General features: G+C 50.0%; 1 protein-coding gene across 1 annotated transcript; it reads left to right on the forward strand.

The window, feature by feature from the left end:
* The first annotated feature begins 100 nt into the window (after positions 1-100).
* LOC142803220 (uncharacterized) lies at positions 101-25634 on the forward strand. Its single transcript, XM_075888320.1, has 2 exons — positions 101-1101; positions 25631-25634. Exons 1-2 carry the CDS (start codon positions 101-103, stop codon positions 25632-25634), a joined length of 1005 nt encoding a protein of 334 aa, XP_075744435.1.
* Positions 25635-27047: the final 1413 nt, after the last annotated feature.

Here is a 27047-nt window from a genome sequence, read left to right on the forward strand (position 1 = left end):
TTCAACAAGCGCACGGCGTATAAATCCCCCCCACCAGCCGGCCGCGCTCTGTGGGCTCGGTGGCTGTGCCACGACGCAGTCTAATCCACTTCTGTTCGTGATGCAGGATTTCGTACGCGCTATCAGCTGCGTGCTCGTACCCGTTCTTCTGGGCCCGGTATCACGCATCGATGCAAGCAACCCTTTCCCGTCAAGGTCCGTCAACGCAGATGACTGGCGCCTATTTCCAGCATTAGCCACCACTGCCCTATTGACGCTGCAGTCCCGAAACTGGACGCTCGAAAGAGCTCTCACAGCTTCACCGTCATCGACTTCAACAAGCGCACGGCGTATAAATCCCCCCCACCAGCCGGCCGCGCTTTGTGGGCTCGGTGGCTGTGCCACGACGCAGTCTAATCCACTTCTGTTCGTGATGCAGGTCAGTAATCATCACTGTATTTTTGCTAAAAAAACAAGCAACCGATGCCTTGTTCAGCTACCGAGCCCCCAGTGCTGTGTTTGCATTATTTCTGATTGTATGAACATTGTGTTTTCTCTGCTGTTACTGTTGGGTGGAGATATTGAAACTAACCCTGGTCCGACCACCCTTGAGCAAATAATGACTGAACTAAAAAGCTTGTCTTCCGGTCAATCCCAGCTCATTAGCGATGTACAAATCCTAAAAAGCCAGCTCTCTACCACTGATAAAGCCATTTCTGAACTTGGCAAGAGAATCGATAGTCTAGAATCCCACTACAGTAGTGTCGATACACTCCGATCCGATCTTGACGCCATGGCCACTGCCACCTACCAGACAGCTACCCAGGTCTCTGTACTGGAGGCTCGATTGGACGACGCGGAGAATCGTTCCAGACGAAACAACTTGTTGTTTTACGGCCTAGCGGACGACAAGCCATCCGAAACGTATGCGCAGTCTGAGGAGCGTATTACTGGGTTTTGTAGGGACCACCTAAAAATAACTGTCGAATCCAAGGATGTCGAGCGTGCCCACCGTCTTGGCCGCCACTCGCAAGGCCGGTGTCGGCCCATTATAGTGCAGTTTCATCATCATCAGCCTGACTACGTCCACTGCAGGACAAAGGCCTCTCCCATGTTCCGCCAGTTAACCCGGTCCTGTGCTTGCTGCTTCCAATTTATCCCCGCAAACTTCTTAATCTCATCTGCCCACCTAACCTTCTGTCTCCCGCTAACCCGCTTCCCTTCTCTGGGAATCCAGTCAGTTACCCTTAATGACCAGCGGTTATCCTGTCTACGCGCTACATGCCCTGCCCATGTCCATTTCTTCTTCTTGATTTCAGCTATGATATCCTTAACCCCCGTTCGTTCCCTAATCCACTCTGCTCTCTTCTTGTCTCTTAAGGTTACACCTACCATTTTTCTTTCCATTGCTCGCTGCGTCGTCCTCAATTTAAGCTGAACCCTCTTTGTAAGTCTCCAGGTTTCTGCTCCGTAGCTAAGTACCGGCAAGATACAGCTGTTATATACCTTCCTCTTGAGGGATAGTGGCAATCTACCTGTCATAATTTGAGAGTGCTTGCCGAATGTGCTCCACCCCATTCTTATTCTTCTAGTTACTTCAATCTCGTGGTTCGGCTCTGCGGTTATTACCTGCCCTAAGTAGACATAGTCTTTTACAACTTCAAGTGCACTATTACCTATCTCGAAGCGCTGCTCTTTGCCGAGGTTGTTGTACATTACTTTCGTTTTCTGCAGATTAATTTTAAGACCCACTTTTCTGCTCTCCTTGTCTAACTCCGTAATCATGAGTTGCAATTCGTCCCCCGAGTTACTCAGCAATGCAATGTCATCGGCGAAGCGCAGGTTACTAAGGTATTCTCCATTGACTCTTATCCCTAACTGTTCCCATTCTAGGCTTCTGAAAACCTCCTGTAAGCACGCGGTAAACAGCATTGGGGAAATTGTGTCCCCCTGCCTTACACCCTTCTTGATTGGTATTCTGTTGCTTTCTCTATGAAGCACTATGGTAGCAGTTGATCCCCTGTAGATTTCTTCCAGAATGTTTATATATACTTCATCTACGCCCTGATTCCGCAGTGTTTGCATGACGGCTGATATTTCTACTGAATCAAACGCCTTCTCGTAATCTATGAAGGCTATGTATAGTGGTTGGTTATACTCTGAGCATTTCTCTATTACTTGATTGATAGTATGAATGTGGTCAATTGTTGAGTAGCCTGTTCGAAATCCTGCTTGTTCCTTTGGTTGATTGAATTCTAATGTTTTCTTTACTCTGTTAGCAATTACCTTTGTAAATAGCTTGTATACTACAGAGAGCAAGCTGATCGGCCTGTAATTCTTCAAGTCCTTGTCATCTCCTTTCTTATGTATTAAGATGATGTTAGCGTTCTTCCAAGACTCTGGTACTCTTCCCGCCAGGAGACACCTCGTAAACAGGGTGGCTAGTTTTTCTAACACAATCTGTCCTCCATCTTTCAGCAGATCTGATGTTACCTGATCCTCACCAGCAGCTTTGCCCCTTTGCATGCTCTCCAAAGCTTTTCTGACTTCTTCTATCATTACTGGTGGGGTGTAATCTGGGTTACTGCTAGTTCTTATAGTATTAAGGTCGTGGTTGTCTCGGCTACTGTACAGATCCCTGTAAAACTCCTCCGCTATCTTAACTATCCTATCCATATTGGTAGTTATTTTGCCTTCTTTGTCCCTTAGTGCATACATCCGACTTTTGCCTATCCCAAGTTTCCTCTTCAATTCTTTGACACTTCCTCCGTTTTTCAGAGCATGTTCAATTCTCTCCATGTTATACCTTCTTACATCGCATACTTTACGTCTATTAATCAACTTCGAAAGCTCTGCCAGTTCTATTTTGTCTGTTGTACTTGACACTTTCATGATTTGACGCTTCTTAATTAGGTTCTTCGTTTCCTGTGAAAGCTTGCCAGTGTCCTGTCTAACTACCCTGCCTCCAACTTCCACTGCACACTCCATAATGATACTCGTCAGATTATCATTCATTGTATCTACGCTAAGGTTGGTTTCCTCACTGAGAGCCGAGTACCTGTTCTGCAGTGACACTCTGAATTCCTGTACTTTCCCTCTCAGTGCTAGCTGATTGATTGGCTTCTTGCAGTTTACATCCTTCAAAACCAAGGAAGCCGTCCTTGCTAAGGGCCCCCAGCTTAAACATACAGAATTTAGCATCGGGGAGGATTTCTCGCATCGGGTCCGGAACGCACGGAAGCACCTACTGGCTTTTGCTAAAGCAAAATCAGGTCCCTTCCTTTTACGGTATAAGACCCTTTTTATGGGCTCCAAACGATACGTATTTAACGAGGCAACTGAAAATGTAGAAGAAAGCTCGTAGCAGTTGCCTTCACGCCCCAGATCTTCTAATTGTCCCGTCTTTGGTCACAAAGCCAATCTTTCTTTTTCGGTCATTTTCACCAACATACGTAGCTATCTTTCCAAACGAGACCACGTGTCCGACCTTGTATCTTCATCTAACAGCAGCCTACTTGTACTAACTGAAACGTGGTTGACCTCTGACGTCACTGACAGCGAAATTTTGACCGACTTGCCTCACTTTAATCTTTTTCGAAAAGATCGTCCCGGCACCCGGGGCGGCGGCGTCCTGATTGCTACTAACGAACAACTTTCATGCTCCCTTATAAACATTGATTCCGACCTAGAAATATTGTGGTTGCTTTTTCGTTCCGTACCACATTCCGTACTATTAGGTGTTTGTTATAGGCCTCCCAAAAGTAGCCCGGATTTCGCGCGCCAGCTTAATGGTATTTTAGCCGAACTTACGACCAAATACCCAAATGCTCACGTCCTCCTCCTGGGGGACTTCAATTTTCCTAACATTGATTGGTGTAATCTAACTTCATCAGCACCCAATGCTAAGGAGGCCAACGATTTCCTTGATGTTTGCCTCAACTTTAATCTCACTCAGTTGATAACACAACCTACACGTGTTTCTCGAGATACTGCTAACATTCTTGACCTAATCTTAACAACTGATCCTGAGAGCCTTTCTTCTATAACATATCCTGATGAAATAAGTGACCATAAGGTCATTCACGCTAATTTTACCTTCGTTCCGCAAATGCGCCAAGCCTGCACTAAAACTATTAGGTTATATGACAAGGGTAACTACGCGGCCATCACCCGAGAACTTGAAGTTTTTCTTCCGACGTTCCGTGATGGCTTCTGGGAGCGACCCATCAACGATAACTGGTTAATCTTCAAAAACAAGTTAAACCAGCTAGCTGACCAATTTATCCCTAAAATAAGCTTTCGTCCCACCCGCCAAAAACCTTGGTTTACTAAAACATTAAAAAGGCTTGAAAATAAGAAGAAACGCCTCTTTCGGGCTGCGAAGAATAAAAACACTGATTCTGCATGGGAAAAATACAAGGTTGCCGAAAAAGCATATTTAAGTGAAGTGCGCAACGCCAAGTACTCATTTTTTCATACGGAACTTCCGAAAATTTTTGCTGATTCACCGAAGCGTTTCTGGCAAATAATAAACCCTCCTAACACGCCCCCCATCACCCTTACTAATGATACTGGTCAAGAATTAAATTGTTCAGAATGTGCCAATATATTCAATGCCGCCTTTTCGTCTGTGTTTACGAATGAATCTGACCCCGTTGAAACAGAATTAGTCTCTGTTAATCTGCCTGAAATGCCACCTTTTAACATAGGTTTCAATGGTATCCTGTCTTTAATAGAAAAAATGAAACTCTCATCCTCGGCGGGTACCGACGAAATTACATCCAAGCTGTTAAAGAACACAAAGCACATATCAGCCGAGTTTTTGTTTTTGCTGTTTTCCCAGACACTTTCCTCAGGTATTCTGCCTCTCGACTGGAAGTGTGGGAAGGTCATTCCGGTTCACAAGACAGGTAAAAGAGACTGCCCGTTAAATTATCGCCCCATATCATTAACCAGTGTATGTTGCAAACTCATGGAACATGTCATATACACTCATATCATGCATTTTCTTGATTCTAACAATTTTTTTCATTCCTCTCAACACGGATTTCGAAAAGGCCGCTCATGCGAAACCCAACTAGCCCTTTTCCTTCACGACCTGCATGCTAACCTCGATGGTAACCTCCAAACTGATGCTATTTTTCTTGACTTCACTAAAGCTTTCGACAAAGTTCCACAACAACGCCTACTAAAAAAACTTTCTCAAATAAATCTACCAGCTGAACTTCTTAATTGGATTGCTCAATTTCTGACTAACCGCTCTCAGTTTGTTTTCGTTAACAACGTCAAATCTAACTCTCTTCCTGTTAGGTCTGGAGTGCCACAGGGATCTGTCCTTGGCCCGCTTTTGTTCCTAATCTACATTAACGACTTACCTAACAATTTATCCTGCAACCTTCGTATGTTTGCAGATGATTGTGTCATCTACCGCAAAATAACCAACACCTTTGATCAAGCAGCACTACAGAATGACCTTAATGAAGTATTAAACTGGTGTCACCATTGGCTTATGACCCTTAATCCTAACAAATGCAAATTAGTTTCCTTCCACCGCCGCAAAAACCCACTCCAATTTTCCTATGAAATTTCTAACATACCAGTCGAAACAGCCGTATCCTATAAGTATCTCGGTGTAACATTAACCCCTGATCTTTCCTGGCGAACGCATATCACTAACATGATTTCATCAGCCAACCGATCATTAGGATTCCTAAAACGTCACCTACGTCACTCACCATATCACGTTCGTCTTCTGGCCTATCAGTCGCTAATCCGGTCCAAGCTTGAATACGCATCACCCATCTGGAGCCCTCACCAAGTTTATCTGATCAACGCTATCGAATAAGTTCAAAATCGTGCCGCTCGCTTCATTCATTCTTCTTATTCTTACGATGTCAGTGTTTCATCTCTTAAAAATGAATCCGGTCTATTAAGTCTTTCACTTCGCCGCAGAATTGCTACGTTGTCACTGTACCACAAGTTGTATCACAGCTCACTCCACCAACCACCTTACATCGCTCCCGCCGCACGCATTTCTCCCCGCACTGGCCATCCACTTCAAGTCTTCCGACCCCGATCTGGCACCTCAACATTTTCTGCATCATTTCTCTGCCGCGCCGCCAAAGAATGGAATGACCTTCCCCACGATGTTGTTTCAATCACCTGTTCATCACGTTTTATTCAAAGTGTGTCAATGCATCTGCAATGTTAACCTGTGGCTTTTGTATCATTGTTGTACAACCCACCCCTTATGTAACACCCCCCTGCGGGGTCTTTAAGGCAATAAAGTGAAGTGAAGTGAAGTGGAGACAGTCGTGCTCCACTCTCATCATCGTCAGAACATTTCTTCAGAGCTATCACCCCAAAGAAAAAAAAGCGCCGCACCACCACCGGTTGGGCTCGAACCTTTGACCTTTCGGTTAACAGCCGATCGCGCTAGCCAATTGCGCCACGAAGACAGTCCTGCTCCACTTTCACCACCATCAGAACAAATCTTCAAAGCTATTACCGCAAAGAAAAAAGCAAAACACCACTCCCGGGAGGGCTCGAACCTCCAACTTTCCGGTTAATAGCCGATCACGCTAGCCAATTGCGCCACGGAGACAGTCTTGCTGTACTCTCACAACCATCAGAACATAACTTCAAAGCTATCAGCCCACAGAAAAAAAAGCGCCGCACCACCACCGGGAGAGCTCGAACCTCCAACTTTTCGGTTAACAGCCGATTGCGCTAGCCAATTGCGCCACGCAGACTGTCCTGCTCCACTCTCACCACCGTCACAACATTTCTTCAGAGCTATCAGCCCAAAGAAAAAAAAGCGCTGCACCACCACATGGTGGGCTCGAACCTCCAACCTTACGGTTAACAGCCGATCGCGCTAGCCAATTGTCCCACGGAGACAGTCGTGCTCCACTCTCACCATCGTCAGAACATTTCTTCAGAGCTATCACCCCAAAGAAAAAAAAAGCGCCGCACCACCACCGGTTGGGCTCGGACCTCCAACCTTTCGGTTAACAGCAGATCGCGCTAGCCAATTGCGCCACGGAGACAGTCCTTCTCCACTCTCACCACCATAAGAATATATCTTCAAAGCTATCAGCCCAAAAAAAGCGCCGCACCACCACCGGGTGGGCTCGAACCTCCAACCTTTCGGTTAACAGCCGATCACGCTAGCCAATTGTCCCACGGAGACAGTCGTGCTCCACTCTAACCACCATCAGAACATACCTTCAAAGCTATCAGCGCAAAGAAAAAAAAGCGCCGCACCACAACCGGGTGGGCTCGAACCTCCAACTTTTCGGTTAACAGCCGATCGCGCTAGCCAATTGCGCCACGGAGACAGTCCTTCTCCACTCTCACCACCATAAGAATATATCTTCAAAGCTATCAGCCCAAAAAAAGCGCCGCACCACCACCGGGTGGGCTCGAACCTCCAACCTTTCGGTTAACAGCCGATCACGCTAGTCAATTGCCCCACGAAGACAGTCGTGCTCCACTCTCACCACCGTCAGAACATTTCTTCAGAGCTATCACCCCAAAGAAAAGAAAAGCGCCGCACCACCACCGGTTGGGCTCGAACCTCCAACCTTTCGGTTAACAGCCGATCGCGCTAGCCCATTGCGCCACAGAGGCAGTCACGCTCCACTCTCACCATCATCAGAACATATCTTCAAAGCTATCAGCGCAAAGAAAAAAAGCGCTGCACCACCACCGCGTGGGCTCGAATCTCCAACCTTTCGGTTAACAGCCCATCGCGCTTGCCCAGTGCGCCACGGAGACAGTCTTGCTCCACTCTCACCACAATTAGAACATATCTTCAAAGCTATCAGCCCAAAGAAAAAAAAGCGCCGCACCACCACCGGGTGGGCTCGAACCTCCAACCTTTCGGTTAACAGCCGATCGCGCTAGCCAATTGCGCCACGGAGACGGTCCTTCTCCACTCTCACCACCATCAGAACATATCTTCAAAGGTATCAGCCCAAAGAAAAAAAAGCGCCACAACACCACCGGGTGGGCTCGAACCTCCGACCTTTTCGTTAACAGCCGATCGCTCTAGCAAATTGCACCACGGAGACAGTCCTGCTCCACTCTCACCACCACCAGAACATATCTTCAAAGCTATCAGCCCAAAGAAAAAAAAAGCGCCGCACCACCACCGGTTAGGCTCGAACCTCCAAATTTCGGTTAACAGCTGATCGTGCTAGCCAATAGCGCCACGAAGACAGTCCTGCTCCACTCTCACCACCATCAGAACATATCTTCAAAGCCATTACCGCAAAGAAAAAAGCACCACACCACTCCCGGGAGGGCTCAAAACTCCAACCTTTCGGTTAACAGCCGATCGCGCTAGTCCATTGCGCCACGGAGACAGTCTTGCTCCACTCTCACCACCATCAGAACATATCTTCAAAGCTATCATCGCAAAGAAAAAAGCAACACACCACTTCCGGGAGGGCTCAAAACTCCAACCTTTTGGTCAACAGCCGATCGCGCTAGCCCATTGTGCCACGGAGACAGTCTTGCTCATCTCTCACCACCATCAGACTATATCATCAAAGCTATAAGCCCAAAGAAAAAAAAGCACCGCACCACCACCGGGTGGGCTTGAACCTCCAACTTTTCGGTTAACAGCCGATGGCGCTGGCCAATTGCGCCACGGAGACAGTCCTGCTCCACTCTCACCACAATTAGAACATATCTTCAAAGCTATCAGCCCAAAGAAAAAAAAGTGCCGCACCACCACCGGGTGGGCTCGAACCTCCAACCTTTCGGTTAACAGCCGATCGCGCTAGCCAATTGCGCCACGGAGACGGTCCTGCTCCACTCTCACCACCATCAGAACATATCTTCAAAGGTATCAGCCCAAAGAAAAAAAAGCGCCGCAACACCACCGGGTGGGCTCGAACCTCCGACCTTTTCGTTAACAGCCGATCGCTCTAGCAAATTGCACCACGGAGACAGTCCTGCTCCACTCTCACCACCATCAGAACATATCTTCAAAGCTATCAGCCCACAGAAAAAAAAGCGCCGCACAACCACCGGGTAGGCTCGAACCTCCAACTTTTCGGTTAACAGCCGATCGCGCTAGCCAATTGCGCCACGGAGACAGTCCTGCTCCACTCTCACCACCATAAGAACATATCTTCAAAGCTATCAGCCCAAAAAAAGCGCCGCACCACCACCGGGTGGGCTCGAACCTCCAACCTTTCGGTTAACAGCCGATCGCGCTAGCCAATTGTGCCACGGAGACAGTCCTGCTCCACTCTCACCACCATCAGAACATATCTTCAAAGCTATCAGCCCAAAGAAAAAAAAGCGCCGCACCACCACCGGGTGGGCAAGCTCCTCCAACTTTCCGGTTAACAGCCGATCACGCTAGCCAATTGCGCCACGGAGACAGTCCTGCTCCATTCTCACCACCGTCAGAACATTTCTTCAGAGCTATCAGCCCAAAGAAAAAAAAGCGCTGAACCACCACCGGGTGGGCTCAAACCTCCAACCTTTCAGTTAACAGCCTATCGCGCTAGCCAATTGTCCCACGGAGACAGTCGTGCTCCACTCTCACCATCGTCAGAACATTTCTTCAGAGCTTTCATCCCAAAGAAAAAAAAGTGCCGCACCACCACCGGTTGGGCTCGAACCTCTGACCTTTCGGTTAACAGCCGATCGCGCTAGCCAATTGCGCCACGAAGACAGTCCTGCTCCACTCTCACCACCATCAGAACATATATTCAAAGCTATTCCCGCAAAGAAAAAAGCAAAACACCACTCCCGGGAGGGCTCGAACCTCCAACTTTCCGGTTAACAGCCGATCACGCTAGCCAATTGCGCCACGGAGACAGTCTTGCTCTACTCTCACAACCATCAGAACATAACTTCAAAGCTATCAGCCCAATGAAAAAAAAAGCGCCGCACCACCACCGGGAGAGCTCGAACCTCCAACTTTTCGGTTAACAGACGATCGCGCTAGCCAATTGCGCCACGCAGACAGTCCTGCTCCACTCTCACCACCGTCAGAACATTTCTTCAGAGCTATCAGCCCAAAGAAAAAAAAGCGCTGCAAAACCACCGGGTGGGCTCGAACCTCCAACCTTACGGTTAACTGCCGATCGCGCTAGCCCATTGCGCCACGGAGACAGTCTTGCTCCACTCTCACCACCATCAGAACATAACTTCAAAGCTATCAGCGCAAAGAAAAAAAGCAACACACCACTCCCGGGGGGGGGGCTCGAAACTCCAACATTTCGGTCAACAGCCGATCGCGCAAGCCCATTGCGCCACGGAGACAGTCTTGCTCCCTTCTCACCACCATCAGAACATAACTTCAAAGCTAACAGCCCAAAAAAAGCACCGCACCACCACCGGGTGGGCTCGAACCTCCAACCTTTCGGTTAACAGCCGATCGCGCTAGCCAATTGCGCCACGGAGACAGTCGTGCTCCACTCTCACCACCATCAGAACATATCTTCAAAGCTATCAGCGCAAAGAAAAAAGCAACACACCACTCCCGGGAGGGCTCAAAACTCCAACCTTTCGATTAACAGCCGATCGCGCTAGCCAATTGCGCCAAGGAGACAGTCGTTCTCCACTCTCACCACCATCAGAACATATCTTCAAAGCTATCCGCGCAAAGAAAAAAGCAAAACGCCACTCCCGGGAGGGCTCGAACCTCCAACTTTTCGGTTAACAGCCGATCGCGCTGGCCAATTGCGCCACGGAGAAAGTCCTGCTCAACTCTCACCACAATTAGAACATATCTTCAAAGCTATCAGCCCAAAAAAAAAAAAGCGCCGCAGCACCACCGGGTGGGCTCGAACCTCCAACTTTTCGGATAACAGCCCAACGCGCTAGCCAATTGCGCCACGGGGACCGTCCTGCTCCACTCTCACCACCGTCAGACCATTTCTTCAGAGCTATCACCCCAAAGAAAAAAAGCGCCGCTCCACCACCGGGTGGGCTCGAACCTCCCACCTTTCGGTTAACAGCCGATCGCGCTAGCCAATTGCCCCACGGAGACAGTCGTGCTCCACTCTCACCACCGTCAGGACATTTCTTCAGAGCTATCACCCCAAAAAAAAGCGCCGCACCACCACCGGTTGGGCTCGAACCTCCAACCTTTCGGTTAACAGCCGATCGCGCTAGCCAATAGCGCCACGAAGCCAGTCCTGCTCCACTCTCACCACCATCAGAACATATCTTCAAAGCCATTACCGCAAAGAAAAAAGCAACACACTACTCCCGGGAGGGCTCAAAACTCCAACCTTTCGGTTAACAGCCGATCGCGCTAGCCCATTAAGCCATGGAGACAGTCTTGCTCCACTCTCACCACCATCAGAACATATCTTCGGAGCTATCATCGCAAAGAATAAAGCAACACACCACTCCCGGGAGGGCTCAAAACTCCAACCTTTCGGTCAACAGCCGATCGCGCTAGCCCATTGTGCCACGGAGACAGTCTTGCTCATCTCTCACCACCATCAGAACATATCATCAAAGCTATAAGCCCAAAGAAAAAAAAGCACCGCACCACCACCGGGTGGGCTCGAACCTCCAACTTTTCGGTTAACAGCCGATGGCGCTGGCCAATTGCGCCACGGAGACAGTCCTGCTCCACTCTCACCACAATTAGAACATATCTTCAAAGCTATCAGCCCAAAGAAAAAAAAACCGCCGCACCACCACCGGGTGGGCTCGAACCTCCAACCTTTTGGTTAACAGCAGATCGCGCTAGCCAATTGCGCCACGGAGACAATCGTGCTCCACTCTCACCACCATCAGAACATATCTTCAAAGCTATCAGCGCAAAGAAATAAAAGCGCCGCACCACCACCGGGTGGGCTCGAACCTCCAATTTTTCGGTTAACAGCCGATCGCGCTAGCCAATTGCGCCACGGAGACAGTCCTTCTCCACTCTCACCACCGTCAGAACATTTCTTCAGAGCTATCACCCCAAAGAAAAGAAAAGCGCCGCACCACCACCGGTTGGGCTCGAACCTCCAGTCTTTTGGTTAACAGCCGATCGCGCTAGCCCATTGCGCCACGGAGGCAGTCATGCTCCACTCTCACCATCATCAGAACATATCTTCAAAGCTATCAGCGCAAAGAAATAAAGCGCTGCACCACCACCGCGTGGGCTCGAACCTCCAACTTTTCGGTTAACAGCCGATCGCGCTAGCCCAGTGCGCCACGGAGACAGTCTTGCTCCACTCTCACCACCATCAGAACATATCTTCAAAGCTATCATCGGAAAGAAAAAAGCAACACACCACTCCCGGGAGGGCTCGAAACTCCAACCTTTCGGTCAACAGCCGATCGCGCTAGCCCATTGCGCCACGGAGACAGTCTTGCTCATCTCTCACCACCATCAGATCATATCATCAAAGCTATCAGCCCAAAAAAAAAGCACCGCACCACCACCGGGTGGGCTCGAACCTCCAACTTTCTGGTTAACAGCCGATCACGCTAGCCAATTGCGCCACGGAGATAGTCCTGCTCCACTCTCACCACCATCAGAACATATCTTCAAAGGTATCAGCCCAAAGAAAAAAAAGCGCCGCACCACCACTGGGTGGGCTCGAACCTTCGACTTTTCGGTTAACAGCCGATCGCGCTAGCCAATTGCGCCACGGAGACAGTCCTGCTCCACTCTCACCACCATCACAACATATCTTCAAAGCTATCAGCCCAAAGAAAAAAAAACCACCGCACCACCACCGGGTGGGCTCGAACCTCCAAGCTTTCGGTTAACAGCCAATCGCGCTAGCCAATTGCGCCACAGAGACAGTCCTGCTCCACTCTCACCACCATCAGAACATATCTTCAAAGCTATCAGCACAAAGAAAAAAAGCGCCGCACCACCACCGGGTGGGCTCGAACCTCCAACCTTTCGGTTAACAGCCGATCGCGCTAGCCAACTGCGCCACGGAGACAGTCGTGCTCCACTCTCACCACCATCATAACATATCTTCAAAGCTATCAGCCGAAAGAAGAAAAAGCGCCGCACCACCGCCGGGTGGGCTCGAACCTCCAACTTTCCGGTTAACAGCCGATCAATCTAGCCAATTGCGCCACGGAGACAGTCCTGCTTCACTCTCACCACCATCAGGAAATATCTTCAAAGCTATCAGCCCACAGAAAAAAAAGCGCCGCACAACCACCGGGTAGGCTCGAACCTCCATCTTTTCGGTTAACAGCCGATCGCGCTAGCCAATTGCGCCACGGAGACAGACCTGCTCCACTCTCACCACCATAAGAACATATCATCAAAACTATCAGCCCGAAGAAAAAAAAGTGCCGCACCACCACTGGGTGGGCTTGAACCTCCGACCTTTTGGTTAACAGCCGATCGCGCTAGCCAATTGCGCCACGGAGACAGTCCTGCTCCACTCTCACCACCATCAGAACATTTCTTCAGAGCTATCAGCCCAAAAAAAAAGCGCTGCACCACCACCGGGTGGGCTCGAACCTCCAACTTTTCAGTTAACAGCCGATCGCGCTAGCCAATTGCCCCACGGAGACAGTCGTGCTCCACTCTCACCATCGTCAGAACATTTCTTCAGAGCTATCACCCCAAAGAAAAAAAAGCGCCGCACCACCACCGGTTGGGCTCGAACCTTTGACCTTTCGGTTAACAGCCGATCGCGCTAGCCAATTGCGCCACGAAGACAGTCCTGCTCCACTTTCACCACCATCAGAACAAATCTTCAAAGCTATTACCGCAAAGAAAAAAGCAAAACACCACTCCCGGGAGGGCTCGAACCTCCAACTTTCCGGTTAATAGCCGATCACGCTAGCCAATTGCGCCACGGAGACAGTCTTGCTCTACTCTCACAACCATCAGAACATAACTTCAAAGCTATCAGCCCACAGAAGAAAAAGCGCCGCACCACCACCGGGAGAGCTCGAACCTCCAACTTTTCGGTTAACAGCCGATTGCGCTAGCCAATTGCGCCACGCAGACTGTCCTGCTGCACTCTCACCACCGTCAGAACATTTCTTCAGAGCTATCAGCCCAAAGAAAAAAAAGCGCTGCACCACCACCGGGTGGGCTCAGACCTCCAACCTTTCGGTTAACAGCAGATCGCGCTAGCCAATTGCGCCACGGAGACAATCGTGCTCCACTCTAACCACCATCAGAACATATCTTCAAAGCTATCAGCGCAAAGAAAAAAAAGCGCCGCACCACCACCGGGTGGGCTCGAACCTCCAACTTTTCGGTTAACAGCCGATCGCGCTAGCCAATTGCGCCACGGAGACAGTCCTTCTCCACTCTCACCACCATAAGAATATATCTTCAAAGCTATCAGCCCAAAAAAAGCGCCGCACCACCACCGGGTGGGCTCGAACCTCCAACCTTTCGGTTAACAGCCGATCACGCTAGTCAATTGCCCCACGAAGACAGTCGTGCTCCACTCTCACCACCGTCAGAACATTTCTTCAGAGCTATCACCCCAAAGAAAAGAAAAGCGCCGCACCACCACCGGTTGGGCTCGAACCTCCAACCTTTCGGTTAACAGCCGATCGCGCTAGCCCATTGCGCCACAGAGGCAGTCACGCTCCACTCTCACCATCATCAGAACATATCTTCAAATCTATCAGCGCAAAGAAAAAAAGCGCTGCACCACCACCGCGTGGGCTCGAATCTCCAACCTTTCGGTTAACAGCCCATCGCGCTTGCCCAGTGCGCCACGGAGACAGTCATTCTCCACTCTCACCACCTTCTGAACATATCTTCAAAGCTATCAGCGCAAAGAAAAAAGCAACACACCACTCCCGGGAGGGATCGAAACTCCAATCTTTCGGTTAACAGCCGATCGCGCTAGCCAATTGCGCCACGGAGACAGTCCTGCTCTACTCTCACCACCATCAGAACATATCTTCAAAGCTATCAGCACAAAGAAAAAAAGCGCCGCACCACCACCGGGTGGGCTCGAACCTCCAACCTCTCGGTTAACAGCCGATCGCGCTAGCCAACTGCGCCACGGAGACAGTCGTGCTCCACTCTCACCACCATCAGAACATATCTTCAAAGCTATCAGCCCAAAGAAAAAAAAGCGCCGCACCACCGCCGGGTGGGCTCGAAACTCCAACCTTTCGGTTAACAGCCGATCGCGCTAGCCAATTGCGCCACGGAGACAGTCGTGCTCCACTCTCACCACCATCAGAACATATCTTCAAAGCTATCAGCCCAAAGAAAAAAAAGCGCCGCACCACCGCCGGGTGGGCTCGAACCTCCAACTTTCCGGTTAACAGCCGATCACGCTAGCCAATTGCGCCACGGAGACAGTCCTGCTTCACTCTCACCACCATCAGAACATATCTTCAAAGCTATCAGCCCACAGAAAAAAAAGCGCCGCGCAACCACCGGGTAGGCTCGAACCTCCATCTTTTCGGTTAACAGCCGATCGCGCTAGCCAATTGCGCCACGGAGACAGACCTGCTCCACTCTCACCACCATAAGAACATATCATCAAAGCTATCAGCCCGAAGAAAAAAAAGCGCCGCACCACCACTGGGTGGGCTTGAACCTCCGACCTTTTGGTTAACAGCCGATCGCGCTAGCCAATTGCGCCACGGAGACAGTCCTGCTCCACTCTCACCACCATCAGAACATTTCTTCAGAGCTATCAGCCCAAAAAAAAGCGCTGCACCACCACCGGGTGGGCTCGAACCTCCAACCTTTCAGTTAACAGCCGATCGCGCTAGCCAATTGCCCCACGGAGACAGTCGTGCTCCACTCTCACCATCGTCAGAACATTTCTTCAGAGCTATCACCCCAAAGAAAAAAAAGCGCCGCACCACCACCGGTTGGGCTCGAACCTTTGACCTTTCGGTTAACAGCCGATCGCGCTAGCCAATTGCGCCACGAAGACAGCCCTGCTCCACTTTCACCACCATCAGAACAAATCTTCAGAGCTATTACCGCAAAGAAAAAAGCAAAACACCACTCCCGGGAGGGCTCGAACCTCCAACTTTCCGGTTAATAGCCGATCACGCTAGCCAATTGCGCCACGGAGACAGTCTTGCTCTACTCTCACAACCATCAGAACATAACTTCAAAGCTATCAGCCCACAGAAGAAAAAGCGCCGCACCACCACCGGGAGAGCTCGAACCTCCAACTTTTCGGTTAACAGCCGATTGCGCTAGCCAATTGCGCCACGCAGACTGTCCTGCTGCACTCTCACCACCGTCAGAACATTTCTTCAGAGCTATCAGCCCAAAGAAAAAAAAGCGCTGCACCACCACCGGGTGGGCTCGGACCTCCAACCTTTCGGTTAACAGCAGATCGCGCTAGCCAATTGCGCCACGGAGACAATCGTGCTCCACTCTAACCACTATCAGAACATATCTTCAAAGCTATCAGCGCAAAGAAAAAAAAGCGCCGCACCACCACCGGGTGGGCTCGAACCTCCAACTTTTCGGTTAACAGCCGATCGCGCTAGCCAATTGCGCCACGGAGACAGTCCTTCTCCACTCTCACCACCATAAGAATATATCTTCAAAGCTATCAGCCCAAAAAAAGCGCCGCACCACCACCGGGTGGGCTCGAACCTCCAACCTTACGGTTAACAGCCGATCACGCTAGTCAATTGCCCCGCGAAGACAGTCGTGCTCCACTCTCACCACCGTCAGAACATTTCTTCAGAGCTATCACCCCAAAGAAAAGAAAAGCGCCGCACCACCACCGGTTGGGCTCGAACCTCCAACCTTACGGTTAACAGCCGATCGCGCTAGCCCATTGCGCCACAGAGGCAGTCACGCTCCACTCTCACCATCATCAGAACATATCTTCAAATCTATCAGCGCAAAGAAAAAAAGCGCTGCACCACCACCGCGTGGGCTCGAATCTCCAACCTTTCGGTTAACAGCCCATCGCGCTTGCCCAGTGCGCCACGGAGACAGTCTTGCTCCACTCTCACCACCATCAGAACATATCTTCAAAGCTATCAGCGCAAAGAAAAAAGCAACACACCACTCCCGGGAGGGCTCGAAACTCCAACCTTTCGGTCAACAGCTGATCGCGCTAGCCCATCGCGCCACGGAGACAGTCCTGCTCCACTCTCACCACCATCAGAACATATCTTCAAAGCTATCAGCACAAAGAAAAAAAAGCGCCACACCATCACCGGGTGGGCTCGAACCTCCAACCTTTCGGTTAACAGCCGATCGCGCTAGCCAACTGCGCCACGAAGACAGTCATTCTCCACTCTCACCACCTTCTGAACATATCTTCAAAGCTATCAGCGCAAAGAAAAAAGCAACACACCACTCCCGGGAGGGATCGAAACTCCAATCTTTCGGTTAACAGCCGATCGCGCTAGCCAATTGCGCCACGGAGACAGTCCTGCTCTACTCTCACCACCATCAGAACATATCTTCAAAGCTATCAGCCCAAAGAAAAAAAAGCGCCGCACCACCGCCGGGTGGGCTCGAAACTCCTACATTTCGGTTAACAGCCGATCGCGCTAGCCAATGGCGCCACGGAGACAGTCCTGCTTCACTCTCACCACCATCAGAACATATTGCCACCTCTTTCTAGTAGTGGGTCGTATGCCAAGGTGAAGGCCCACACCTCAGAAAAGAAAGAAGTGCACGTGGGCCCTCGCTCTGGCAAACAAGCCCAACCGACGCGCTTGGTTAGAGCCCTGTTGCTCAGACGTCAGTAAATCTTGTCGACACCCCCTGGAGTGACGTGACAACTGGTGGAGGTGCTGGGTAGGCCCCTCACGGATGTTGCAGACCCCTCCTGGAAGCGGCACCACAAGCCCAGTTCGAGTCAACACTCCCGTTCATCGGACAAGCCGCAGGATCAGGGGATTGCCTCCCGAAGCTGACCCTATAGTTCACACCAGTATGATGAGCACGTCCGTTCAAACCACTCTAACAGGTACGGAAAACCCCCCGGTGACTCGGTACACCCTCGAAAGTCCGCAGGTTCCGACACCGTTTCATGGCACCGAGCTCGAAGACGTCGAGGACTGGTTGGTCGACTTCGAGCGCGTGGCTGCTTTGAACGACTGGAACGACGCGGCCAAACTACGACGTGTGTACTTCTATTTAGAGGATGGAGCACGTACCTGGTACATGAATCACGAGGAACAGATGACATCGTGGCCCGAATTCCGCCGCCGGCTGTTGGATACTTACAGAAGTGCTGATCGCCACGAACGAGCGGAACGAGCGATCCAGGCCCGCATCCAGATGCCCAATGAAACTGTCATGACCTATGTGGAAGATATGACGCGCCTGTTCCGACGAGCCGATCAGAGTATGACAGAAGAAAAGAAGGTGCGTCACCTGATGCGGGGAGTTAAAGAGCAGCTTTTCGCTGGTCTTGTACGGAGCCCTCCGAACACGGTCGCCGAGTTTTTGTCTGAAGCTGTCGCGATGGAAAAGATGCTTCAGCATCGATCCACCCTGTATGAGCGGCAAGTGAACACGTCCACTGCTCAAGTTCTAACGAATATTGGGAGCAACACCGAGTGTCTGCGCAACCTTATCCGCTCCATAGTACGCGAGGAGCTGCAAAAGGCTGCCACACCACCACTACCTACGGTGAGTTCCATTGCAAGCATCGTCAAGGACGAGCTGCATGATGCCCTTCGTGACCCTGTGAGTCTGAATAACGCCACACCCGCCCCGGCTGACTACCACCGTCCGACCTATGCAGAAGCCTTGAAACGCCCAGCTTCCTCTTTCCCGCTGTTTGTTCAGGCACCTCGTACGGTTTCAGTTCAGTCGGCGCAGCCTCTACGGTACTACGAGAACACATGCACACTGCCACCCCTCGTTTACGCCAGCCCTGTGCATCTTGCGGAACAACCAGCACACTACCTTGACGACAGACGTGCTTCGCCTCGGAAATCTGATGTTTGGCGCACTCCTGATCGCCGACCTTTGTGCTTCCACTGCGGTGAAGCGGACCATTTGTACCGCCAGTGTCCATACCGGCGCCTCGAGCTGCGCGGATTTTCAGTATATTCAGCGCCTCCTCGGTATGGCCAGCGACCCCGGGACATCGAGGACTACCTGGCTCAACAGCGCATGCCACCGCCTTCTGGACGGCAGTCGCGCTCACCGTCGCCAAGGCGCTTTTCATCTTCGCCACAGCGCCATGCTGGCGCACGGTTCTCCAGTCCCCGCCGGGAAAACTAACGCAAGCGACCCTTGGAGGCGAGGTCGCTGGCAGTCGACGTGCTGAAAACCTCCGATCGACGCTAACAGTAAAGGGTGTAGATTTGACTGAGCGATATGTGCGGCTTTCTCTGGATATACCGGTGCTGATAGATGGCTATGCAGTAGGTGCTTTAGTTGATACCGGGCTGACTATTCGATACTAAGCGGGAAAATGACCAGACAACTGAAGAAGGTAATCACGCCTTGGCATGGCTCCGTGATTCGAACGGCTGGTGGCCACACCGTCTCTCCGCTTGGAACCTGCACGAGTAGAGTTCGGGTCTGCGGTTATATTTTTGTAGGAAGTTTCCTTGTGCTCCGTGAATGTTCACGCGACGTTATCCTTGGTGTTGACTTCCTGCACGAATATGGAGCTGTCATTGATGTTCAAGAGAATCGCATCACCTTCTCAGCCGACCGAGCAATGGACAAGCAGGACGACCAACAACGTACCGACGTTCTTCGTGTTTCTGCTGAAAGTATAACGCTTCCTCCAAGAGCCAGTGTTATTGTCGACGTCACATGCTGTGGATTGCGAAATGGTGAAGCGATTGCAGAAAGTAATTTTGAACACCTGCTGACTCAAGGTGTTTGTGTGGCTAGGAGTATCATACAGCTACGTGATGGCCGATCTCAACTGCTCGTTACAAATTTCAGCAACGAACACCGACACCTTTTCCGTGGCACTTCGTTAGCGTTTGCAGATGAATTAGGAACCATTCCCATCTGCTTCTCGTCGGAAGCAGTGGAGGCCGCCGATACGTCTCTAAACAATATCGATATTAATTCTAACCTCACACCAGAAAACCAGACAGCACTGCGGAAACTCTTGCTTGAATTCAAGTCATGCTTCGCTGCTTCCTCTAAGGTGCGCCAGACTTCGATCACTAGGCACAGAATCATCACTTACGACGACGCCCGCCCAGTACACCAACAGCCTTACCGTGTGTCAGCGAAGGAACGAGAAGCCATTCGTACGCAAGTTCGAGAAATGCTTGACGACGGCATCATCGAGCCTTCCAACAGTGCGTGGTCCTCTCCGGTCGTCCTAGTCAAGAAGAAAGACAGAACGCTACGTTTTTGCGTCGATTACCGGAAGCTGAACAGCGTGACTAAAAAGGACGTGTACCCGCTGCCACGCATCGACGACTCGTTAGACAGATTACGCCACGCCCACTATTTTTCCTCTTTGGATTTAAAAAGCGGGTACTGGCAGATTGAGGTTGACGAGCGAGACCGCGAGAAAACGGCATTTGTGACCCCTGATGGCCTGTATGAATTTCGAGTCCTTCCTTTTGGTTTGTGCTCAGCGCCCGCAACCTTCCAGCGAATGATGGACACTGTGCTTACTGGTCTGAAGTGGCAAACTTGTCTCGTATACCTTGATGATGTTGTCGTTTTTTCTGAAACCTTCCAGCAACACCTTCACCGCCTCAGGAGTGTGCTACAGGCTATTCAATCAGCAGATCTTACACTCAAACCGCAGAAGTGTCACTTTGGTTATGAAGAGCTCAAATTCCTTGGCCATGTAGTCAATGCGAATGGAGTACGACCCGACCCCGACAAACTTGCCGCTGTAGCCGCGTTTCCGCATCCTACAGACAAAAAGACTGTTCGGCGCTTTCTGGGTTTGTGCGCCTACTATCGACAATTTATTAGAGGGTTTTCGAAGATAGCGGAACCCTTGACTCGCCTTACACGCGACGACACACCGTTTGTATGGGCTACCGAACAACAGGCTGCTTTTGCCGAGCTACGACAGCGGATGCAGTCAGCCCCTGTTCTTGCGCATTTTGACGAAGATGCTGAAACAGAGGTGCACACTGACGCCAGTAACATCGGCCTCGGCGCAGTGCCCGTCCAGCATCAACACGGCAAAGAAAGAGTCATAGCCTATGCCAGCCGCTCACTGTCCCGTACCGAGGTGAATTACACGACCACAGAGAAAGAGTGTCTCGCAGTAGTGTGGGCGATCACCAAGTTTCGCCCGTACCTCTATGGTCGTCCATTTAAAGTGATGACGGACCACCATGCCCTCTGCTGGTTGGTAAACATTCGTGATCCCTCTGGACGACTGGCCCGATGGAGCTTGCGTCTACAGGAATTTGATGTTACCATCGCATATAAGTCTGGACGGAAGCATGAAGACGCTGATACGCTGTCACGTGCACCCATACCTTTAGTCAATCAAGAAGAAGAGGACGATGACGGTTTCCTGGGCGCCCTTAGCTCATCTGACTTGAGCAGACGCCAGCGAGAGGATGAAGAGATTCGACCGCTCATCGACTATCTGGAGGGTCATAGCGCCGTTATACCTCGCCATCTATCTCGCGTCGTGACATCTTTCTGCCTCCGAGATAATGTCCTGTACAAAAAAAACGCCCGTCCTACGAGCCGCGCTTACCTCCTCGTCGTTCCGAAGGACATGCGGGATGAAGTCCTCTCTGCGTGTCATGACGAGCCCACATCTGGTCATCTAGGTTACTCGCGAACGCTCGCCAGAGTAAGTGAGGCGTACTACTGGCCCGGACTTTCTGCAAGCGTGAAGCAGTACGTTAAAAGCTGTCGCGAATGCCAGCGTCGAAAGTCGCCACCAAGCAAGCCGGCTGGATTACTTCAGCCAATTGATCCACCCCACAAGCCATTTGACCAAGTTGGCATGGACATTCTCGGCCCATTTCCTTTATCGTCTGACGGCAACAAATGGGTCATTGTTGCAACTGACTATTTGACCCGCTATGCTGAGACACAGGCGATACCACGAGCCACGGCTTCTGAGGTAGCACAGTTCTTCATGTGCCACATTGTTCTGCGCCACGGTGCTCCATCTACAGTGATAACCGACCGAGGAACAGCGTTCACTGCACAACTTATTGATGAAGTTTTTCGACTAAGTAACACTAGGCATCGAACGACGACTGCTTACCATCCGCAGAGCAATGGCTTAACCGAGCGACTAAATAAGACAGTCACAAACATGATCTCCATGTACATCGACGTCCAACACATGGGATCGCATTTTGCCTTATGTGACGTTCGCTTATAACACCGCCGTTCAAGAAACAACCCAATTTAGACCGTTTCGCCTTCTCTACGGCCGCGAAGTTCAGACGATGCTGGATGCGATGCTTCCTTGTGAAGGCGCCGATCAATTAACAACTGACGCAGAAGAATTTGCAGAGCGTGCCGAGGAAACTCGCCAGCTCGCCCGGCTACACATTGGTCAGCAGCAACAGGTTGATGCACGACGTTACAATATGCGTCACAATGACGTATCTTACAGACCGGGAGACCAAGTTTGGATTTGGACCCCTGTTCGACGCCGTGGCCTCTCCGAAAAGTTGCTCAGCAGATACTTCGGTCCGTATAAAGTATTACGCCGCGTGAGCGACGTAAACTACGAAGCGGTTCCGGACGCTACGTCGTCACGATGGGTACAACGAAAACAACCGACCTCTGACATAGTTCACGTGGTGCGCATGAAGCCCTATTTTGCGCGTTCCTAAAAGACCACTTTTCCTGTGTTTTTTTTTATTTGTGCTCCGACGATTGCCTTATCATTGGTGAACTTATCGCGTCTAACATTTCATTATTGGTGCCCTTTTTCATTGTTTAAACTACTTTGTTTTGTTTTTTTTTTCAATAACTTTGCAGCATCGGGACGATGCTCTTTTTTGTTGTTGAGGGGGAATATTGCCACCTCTTTCTAGTAGTGGGTCGTATGCCAAGGTGAAGGCCCAAACCTCAGAGAAGAAAGAAGTGCACGTGGGCCCTCGCTCTGGCAAACAAGCCCAACCGACGCGCTTGGTTAGAGCCCTGTTGCTCAGACGTCAGTAAATCTTGTCGACACCCCCTGGAGTGACGTGACAATATCTTCAAAGCTATCAGCCCAAAGAAAAAAAAGCGCCATACCACCACCGGGTGGGCTCGAACCTCCGACTTTTTGGTTAACACCGATCGCGCTCGCCAATTGCGCCATGAAGACAGTCCTGCTCCACTCTCACCACCATCAGAACATATCTTCAAAGCTATCAGCCCAAAGAAAAAAAGCACCGCACCACCACCGGGTGGGCTCGAACCTCCAACTTTTCAGTTAACAGCTGATCACGCTAGCCAATTGCGCCACGGAGACAGTCCTGCTCCCCTCTCACCCCCATCAGAACATATCTTCAAAGCTATCAGCCCACAGAAAAAAAAGCGCCGCAAAATCACCGGGTAGGCTCGAACCTCCGATTTTTCGGTTAACAGCCGATCGCGCTAGCCAATTGCGTCACGGAGACAGTCCTGCTCCACTCTCACCACCATAAGAACATATCTTCAAAGCTATCAGCCCAAAGAAAAAAAAGCGCCGCACCACCACTGGGTGGGCTCGAACCTCCGACCTTTTGGTTAACAGCCGATCGCGCTAGCCAATTGCGCCACGGAGACAATCCTGCTACACTCTCACCACCATCAGAACGTATCTTCAAAGCTATCAGCCCAAATTAAAAAAAGCGTGGCACCAACACCGGGTGGGCTCGAACCTCCAACTTTCCGGTTAACAGCCGATCGCGCTAGCCAATTGCGCCACGGAGACAGTCTTGCTCCCCTCTCACCACCATCAGGACAGTGGGCACGGCGAGACGACAGCGACCATGTTGCTGACCACGAAGTTCTTCTTCGTTGTACAGGTTTCGCTGCTGACGGTCACAGGATTACCGAGCACGAATCACACGTGCGCGCCGCCGGTTGACACCATCTACCTTTCCGTGGCAGATCTGCATGTGCGGACGCCGATACTGACCTTCTGTATGGACGCTCCGACGCAGCGACAGTTGCGCATGTCCGTGACATCAGCGACCGAGGCTATAAAGCATCCACTGCAGCATTTCTTCGACAGTGGGCACGGCGAGACGACAGCGACCATGTTGCTGACCACGAAGTTCTTCTTCGTTGTACAGGTTTCGCTGCTGACGGTCACAGGATTACCGAGCACGAATGACACGTGCGCGCCGCCGGTTGACACCATCTACCTTTCCGTGGCAGATCTGCATGTGCGGACGCCGATACTGACCTTCTGTATGGACGCTCCGACGCAGCGACAGTTGCGCATGTCCGTGACATCAGCGACCGAGGCTATAAAGCATCCACTGCAGCATTTCTTCGACAGTGGGCACGGCGAGACGACAGCGACCATGTTGCTGACCACGAAGTTCTTCTTCGTTGTACAGGTTAGCTACTCTGCTTCCAACATAAAAACTAGTGATGAAGTCATGTTAGTAGTTGTGCCGTGCCCAAGCACCTGTTTAAGTATTGCATATGAGTGCTATTGTGCATGCAAAATGTTACTCTGTGGTGACGTTGAGACAAACCCAGGACCCACGAACGCTGATTTATTACACAGTATTCTTCAGGGCCAAGCAGATATGAAGGCTGAAATACTGCTCTTAAAATCGATGAACGAACAATTGATGTGCGACATGGACTTGCGATTTCAAGCAATTGAAGCCAAACTACAGGAATTTAAAGATAAATCACCGGAAGTTGCAGCTCTTGAATCCACTGGAGCTTCCTTTAAAACTGTGCTGTCATGGCAGAGCTCTAAGTTAACTGATCTCGAAGACCGAAGCCGTCGGGCAAACGTTATCATTCATGGTGTTCTCGAAAACACAAATGAAAATGACACCTGTCTTCGAACTGCTGTTGTAACCGATATATTTGAGAAAACATTGGGAGTAAAATGCAAGTCCATAGCCCGCATTCACCGTCTTGGCCGCCAAGGTAGTCGTAGGCCTGTCATAGCTTACTTTCAAGATTATCAGGAGAAACAAGAAGTCTTAAAAAATTCAAATAAATTAAAGGGCTCCAATATTTATGTGCAAAATGATTATAGCCAGTGCACGCTGCGCAAGCGCCGCCTGCTTTGGGAAAGTGCAAAAGCTGAACGCGACAGCAGGAAACGGGTTACACTTATTCACGACAAAATCAAAATTGATGGCAAACTTTTTGTCTGGGATGAAGCCAAAAATGTGCGTGTAGCCCTTAACCCGCAAGCTACAGGTTCTGATTGACCCGCTCGACAGTGTGCGTCCAAAAGTTTGAGAGTGCTTAACGTAAACGCGCAAAGCCTATCAAATAAAGTTGACAAGCTCGAGTACCTTCTACTCACCTACGACCCTCACATTACAATAATCACAGAAACCTGGCTGCACGAAGGTATAAATGATTCAGTACTAATTCCTCCGAGATATCAAATCTTCAGACGTGACCGGCCATCAAGAGGTGGTGGTGTAGCAATAGTCCTCAAAGATTGTATTAGTGCTCGGCCCCTTCAACAAATTCATGAGCACGAAAGTTTATTCCTTAAGGTAAGCTGCTGGGGCCATTACTTCACCGTATGTGCCATCTACAGACCACCCTCTTCAACACACGAATATCTGTCTAGACTATATGACCACATGTTCACGTTTAAAAATGATCGTCTGATTCTCGCAGGTGATTTTAACTTGCCCAATGTTGACTGGCACGTTCCATACTCTGGCTCTGATGTAACAACGTTAAACCCTCTCGCTGACATTGCCTTGATGTGCGATCTTGTGCAGATTGTTAATGAGTGCACCAGAGAGGCTGGAAACACCCGTTCTACACTCGACCTAGTCTTTTTAAATTCCAATGTATGCAAATACACGGTCTCTATTGAAGATGGCATTTCCGACCATAAAGCAGTATTTTTATCCTTCGGTATTGGTGAAAACAAAGCACACCGACAAGAGACCAGACATGTCATTAAGGATTACTCGAAGGCGGATGACCAAGCCATTTTGGATTATCTGTGGTTCTTATGTGATAATCTTTCTGATGATGTGTTGATAGCCTGGAACCAAATAAAAACTGCGATACATTACTGCACTGATAAGTTTGTGCCAAGCAAACGGGTTAGGAAAAACCGCAATAACCCATGGATAACTAGAGATATTATACATTTGCACCGCAAGCTAAAACGAGCTAGAAAAAAGAAAACAATACCCTGCAGACTTATCTCGTTGAAGGCCCAGCTTGCAACTCGGCTAAGCGAAGCTAAGGCAAGATACTTCAACCACTCGCTTCCTAACTTTTTGAAAACTAACCCGGATAGATTCTGGCGGTACTTGAGCGATGCGCACAAAACACCAACCGAGATATCAGTAAATGGTTGTATTGTTAACGATCCAGTCAAAATTGCAAACCAATTTAATCAGTATTTTCACTCAGTATTCACTCAGGGAGATCATGCTGACACAAACATTATTTCTCTGTCTACTATATCTGCCGATTTCATAACTGTCGAAGGTGTCCTTTCACTGTTACTGAATGTTAAGACTAAATCTTCCGATGGTCCCGACGGCATACCTAATGCATTTTTGCAACGTTACGCCGAACCTATCGCGCATGTCTTCACCCATATTTTTCGTCTTTCGCTTCATAATTCAATTCTTCCCGATGATTGGCGAACGGCACGTGTTATTCCCGTATTTAAAAAAGGTGATCGCCTAAATGTTGAAAACTACCGGCCAATTTCATTAACTTCCTGTCCTTGTAAACTTCTTGAGCATATCATCGCGCATTACATAATGTCATTTCTTGAAGAAAACAGTATTTTGACTCCTTTCCAGCATGGTTTTAGGAAGGGCCTCTCGACTAACACTCAACTTGTCACCACAATTCACGACTTCGCTATGGCAATTGATAAGGGCGACCAAATAGACGCCATCTTCTTAGATTTTAGAAAAGCTTTCGACTGTGTTTGCCACAGTAAATTACTCACCAAACTTTCAAACATTGGCCTACCCATTACTGTAATTAATTGGATCCGCTCCTACCTTACCAGCCGCAAACAGTTTGTCCAGGTCGAGGGCTGCTGCTCTGGGGTTCT

Source organism: Rhipicephalus microplus, chromosome 3, assembly GCF_043290135.1.
Source record: "Rhipicephalus microplus isolate Deutch F79 chromosome 3, USDA_Rmic, whole genome shotgun sequence".
Taxonomy (NCBI): domain Eukaryota; kingdom Metazoa; phylum Arthropoda; class Arachnida; order Ixodida; family Ixodidae; genus Rhipicephalus; species Rhipicephalus microplus.

Excerpts from the sequence above, each read along its gene's own strand:
- LOC142803220 (XM_075888320.1), top strand. The coding sequence starts at position 101 with ATGCAGGATTTCGTACGCGCTATCAGCTGCGTGCTCGTACCCGTTCTT.